General features: G+C 43.1%; 1 protein-coding gene across 1 annotated transcript; it reads right to left on the bottom strand.

The window, feature by feature from the left end:
- Positions 1 to 1,053: 1,053 nt before the first annotated feature.
- Positions 1,054 to 3,522, bottom strand: LOC119174930 (mitochondrial ubiquitin ligase activator of NFKB 1). Its single transcript, XM_037426067.2, has 3 exons — positions 3,302 to 3,522; positions 2,509 to 2,720; positions 1,054 to 2,179 (listed from the first exon to the last, which is right to left on the bottom strand). Exons 1-3 carry the CDS (start codon positions 3,425 to 3,427, stop codon positions 1,465 to 1,467), a joined length of 1,053 nt encoding a protein of 350 aa, XP_037281964.2. The 5' UTR covers positions 3,428 to 3,522; the 3' UTR covers positions 1,054 to 1,464.
- Between the last annotated feature and the right edge of the window lie 609 nt (positions 3,523 to 4,131).

Genomic DNA, 4,131 nt, shown 5'->3' with positions numbered 1-4,131 from the left:
GAGACAGTTAGAGCCTAACGAGCAGTCGCCCGCTTAATGCTTCTACCACACGACTGCATTCAAATACTTAATAAACAAGTAAAAAAATGCTCCCAGAAACCTCCACGTCTAAATTACTCTCACCCGAAAAAGCTGAAATCTACGAGATTTGCGCGCACTTGCAAAAATTTTGCGCACTTGCAAAAACGTTCGACTTTCTTGCTAGTTTCGGTTTCGTTTATTGATATGTTGTTGGCGTGCCGTTAGTGCGCAAGTGACACGCTTTCCTTGTATCCGCAAACTTGCTGTCAATTTTCGGGCTCAGTTAGGCACTGCCGGCACAATTAAACAAAACAATGATTAGGAGACATTCATAAGGTTGAAACACAATAACATATATTACTGCACTTACCCTGCTAACTAACCTCGCTGCATGTCCCTCTTTTCTACCTTTCTATAACATGTGAACATTCACATTTCTACCGTGATTTAACAGATTAATTCACAAAAATTCCTGTGTTGATGTAGTGGGCAAAAAGTTATCGTTGTCAGTAAGCGAGAATCACAGAGATGCAAATAAAAAAATAATAAAGCTGCCTTGTCCGAGTAGGAATCGAACCTATGTCTTCTGTAGAGCAGGCAGGTGTTGTGGTTACCACAGAGCCATGCCACTGCTTGATACAGTTTAAGAAAAAAGCCCTGTATGAACCACGTATGAATGTAATGTAGTGCAACAAGTCTCCTTAACACATGTAATATTACATGGCAGAAATATAGAGTCGCACCAAGCATCACAACAAGTAAATTGTGCACCTAGTCGGTAGTTTTAAGACCCACCAATCACAAAGTGAACAGGCATAGTTAATTCTAGTGTAGTCTGAAACAGGTAATGTTACACAGACAGACACTCCTTTCCTTGCAGTGCGGTGCCCATCATGAAATGAAGCCACGCTAGTGATTGAGGAGGTAATGAGTATGGGGCCCCATTACTCTATCGCTTTTTTCTTCTGAAGGCAGAGCTCAAGCATACTCCAAGTTTTTAAATTAAAAACTCTTGAAATGACCGCTCATGTGTCAACTTCAGTTGTCCATTGAACTGTACATAAACTTTATTTGATGATACAGTCACATAAAAACGTTTTTTTATTGCTGAACAGTAGGCAGCTTTTATTACACGCGACAAGCTAATTGCTAAACTCGAGTACTCTCAAACAACAAACCAGTCTAAACAAGAACAAAATGCATGACCAAGCATGTAACATTACTTTAAATACAAAAACAATTATTATGCAGTAATAAATTTGTTCTCCATGTGCCCCTTTTTTTTTTCAGCCACACTTTCCTAAGCACATTCCTGAACAAACTGCCTATCAAATTCCACAGTAAAAACTTTGAAGTGTCCGTCAATGTTTATGACCTAAACATTGAAGAGCAGGACATGCCATTTATAACATATCGAAAAGCACGTCCACTGCAGCCTCTGGATCAAGGAAGAAACGCCGCTACAATTCGCTTGATGGGCGAGCGACACATGGGGCAGTTTCCAGAAACCAACTCCGAGCAGTCAGTGCACAGACACACATGTCCACACTCTAGGATCATCACTTCTACGGGGTTTGTGCGGCAGATGACGCAACACGGGACCTCTGAAGACGTTTCACGATTGAGCTTCCGTCTTTCCTTCCGTGCTTCTTCACGGCGCATCGAGTCCTTCTTTTGCTGAGCCAATGCCTGCCTTGCTTTCCACCACGTGAACACCAGGTAGCATGACAAACCTAGAGCCGTACAGCCAAGGACGAAGCTGACCACACGCAGTACAGTGAGTTCTGAACGCAGCTTGGACACGAGAGCTGGATGGCTTAGCTGCGTAAGATAGTAAGAGACACCATCAGCTGGTGGCATCAGCTTGACAGAACCATCGTTCATGACTGTCAATGTGCCAAATGCAGTTAGAGTGGTGCCTTCTTCGAGAAGGAATTCTTGCTCTTCGATGCCCTTGGTCTGTTCTCCACGCAGCCAGCCAAAGAAAACGCCACTCAGGCCTTCTCGATTCGGGATGAAGTTCTCGTAGACACAGTTTACTGGAATATTCTCACACTCCTGGGGGTCTAGCACTTCGACCATCACGTTGCTGTGTTTTGAGGTAAGGGCAAACGGCACGTAGTTGATGATACGGTGTATCTCTCGTTGAGTCTGTGACCTGAAGAAAGTAAGACCTCTTTTCAGTGAGGTAAGAAAGCTTCAATAAATATGCAAGAATTCAATGACCTTTGCTTGCTTATTAACCACTCAAACCATTTTATGCAGCACTATGAACAACAATGCAAGCCAAACTCTTTCATCATCAACCATCACTGAAATTCTGCAGACGCACCCAGAAATGGCTGTGACGAGTACATTAATTGTAGAACGAGTTACGTGTGCCGACATTGACACAAAAGAAGGTAAAGAAATGTGTTGTCAATTTCTCTCCTTCTCTGTTCCCCCACCTAACCTTTTTGTATCATTTCAACCCAATCAGATGCTTACCAGAAGCGGGACACGGGGCTCCATTGGATCTTGTGCTCTGTGAGGCAGCATTCCTGGATGACTGCCTTGGCACCGCGCAGGTGCCTGCTCTTGATCTTTTCACCAATGGCCTTGACTTGGCCTCTGATGAGCGCGTGCACAACAGTGGCATTGGGATACTCTTCGAGCAACTTTGATGCTAAGTTCTTGTCAATGTCCAATTGACGGGCTGTCTGTGAAAATGCGAAATCAAAGAGCAACGCAACGCGCTCAGTGAGAGTGGAGGATCAAGAGAAACCAGAGTCATACCGTTTCTCGTCTGGAACACAAATGGGTCAACAGGTTTGAACACTCGAACTTCGTTTCGGCACACGAACCCACTGCATTCACTGAAGTGTTTTCTTATAGACAAGCTCAACTATATGCACCGACGAGCTGGTTTAGAGTCCATTATCATGGTGCGACTCTGACGCCCAAGTCTACGCTAATCTCGGCTGTTGCTTCATTCGAAACGAGCTATATATAGCACGACATTGTTTCAATTTTACTGACAGGGAAACGACTGTACGCTCCGTGGCTATGAAAAATAGTCGACGGCGAGTTCAAAGAGCGGGTAAGTATTTCGCAGTTCTGAACACATGCGTAGTTAAGTAAAGTTTTTCGTTTTAAGGTGACCCAATCATTCAAGAGACCGAATCGTTCGCCATTCAGTGCACCTTCGATTCCAATGCTAATGGAATGCGTTTCGAAAACACTGCGCACAGTGAGATTGAACATGCTATTTCACAAATTTACAAACGAAAGTTATTCTCACCTGTACTGCCTCGAAATTCGTCACTTTAGACCGGTACGCCTTATAGATTACACTGAGCGTGACAAGGTTGACACCAAAGCAAACGTTTTCGAACGTTAGGTATTGCGTAAGCCAATCGAAGGACATGGTTATCTTTCGAATCAGAAGCGAATCGTGTAAATTATTGTGTAATTCGGCTCGCGTGTCTTCATGCCCAGCCTGCGTGAACGTACAATAAAAATCCAAATCAAAAACAGAAAAAAAAAAACTCTCAGCGTTGCTAGACAGTAGCCTGCAAGCGCTAAATTCAGTAGGCGAAAATCGTTTGCGATTTCCGCCCTTTTATGACAGACCGGGGCAAATGCTAACATGCTCTTCGGCGGCGTGAATTGGTTGAAAAAAAAACTTATATAATTTTACACGACTTTCCGAAAACCTCGTGTCTCGGTAATCACCACGAACCCATGTGGTTCTTTCAGACAAAACCCAAAAACCCAGGCACGACCGCTGTACTAATATTAGTTTCGAATTCAAATCGAATAATTTCATAAGACTTTCTAATAGCTAGTATTGAAAGTTTGGAATAATTCGACAAGATGAGTATTTATTTGTAACGTGACAAAGACAACTTAGTGTGGGGGCGACAAAAATTTGCTGAAACTAATGCTAATGTCGTTACAGTAGGCATTTTGTTAACACACACACATTTTCTTAAATACTCCAGCTCTTAAATACTTAAGTTTGTTTTTTTTATGCTGCAAACGCCGTAAAACGTCTTAATTCGGGGACGCGGGACCCTCGGGAATAGGTTTCACGTGTGAAAATTTGTTCACGCGGTACGTTGTTCTTTA

The sequence above is a fragment of the Rhipicephalus microplus genome, chromosome 3 (assembly GCF_043290135.1).
Source record: "Rhipicephalus microplus isolate Deutch F79 chromosome 3, USDA_Rmic, whole genome shotgun sequence".
NCBI lineage: Eukaryota > Metazoa > Arthropoda > Arachnida > Ixodida > Ixodidae > Rhipicephalus > Rhipicephalus microplus.
The sequence above is the reverse complement of the archived record's forward strand: the minus strand, read 5'-3'. Positions and strand labels throughout refer to the sequence as shown.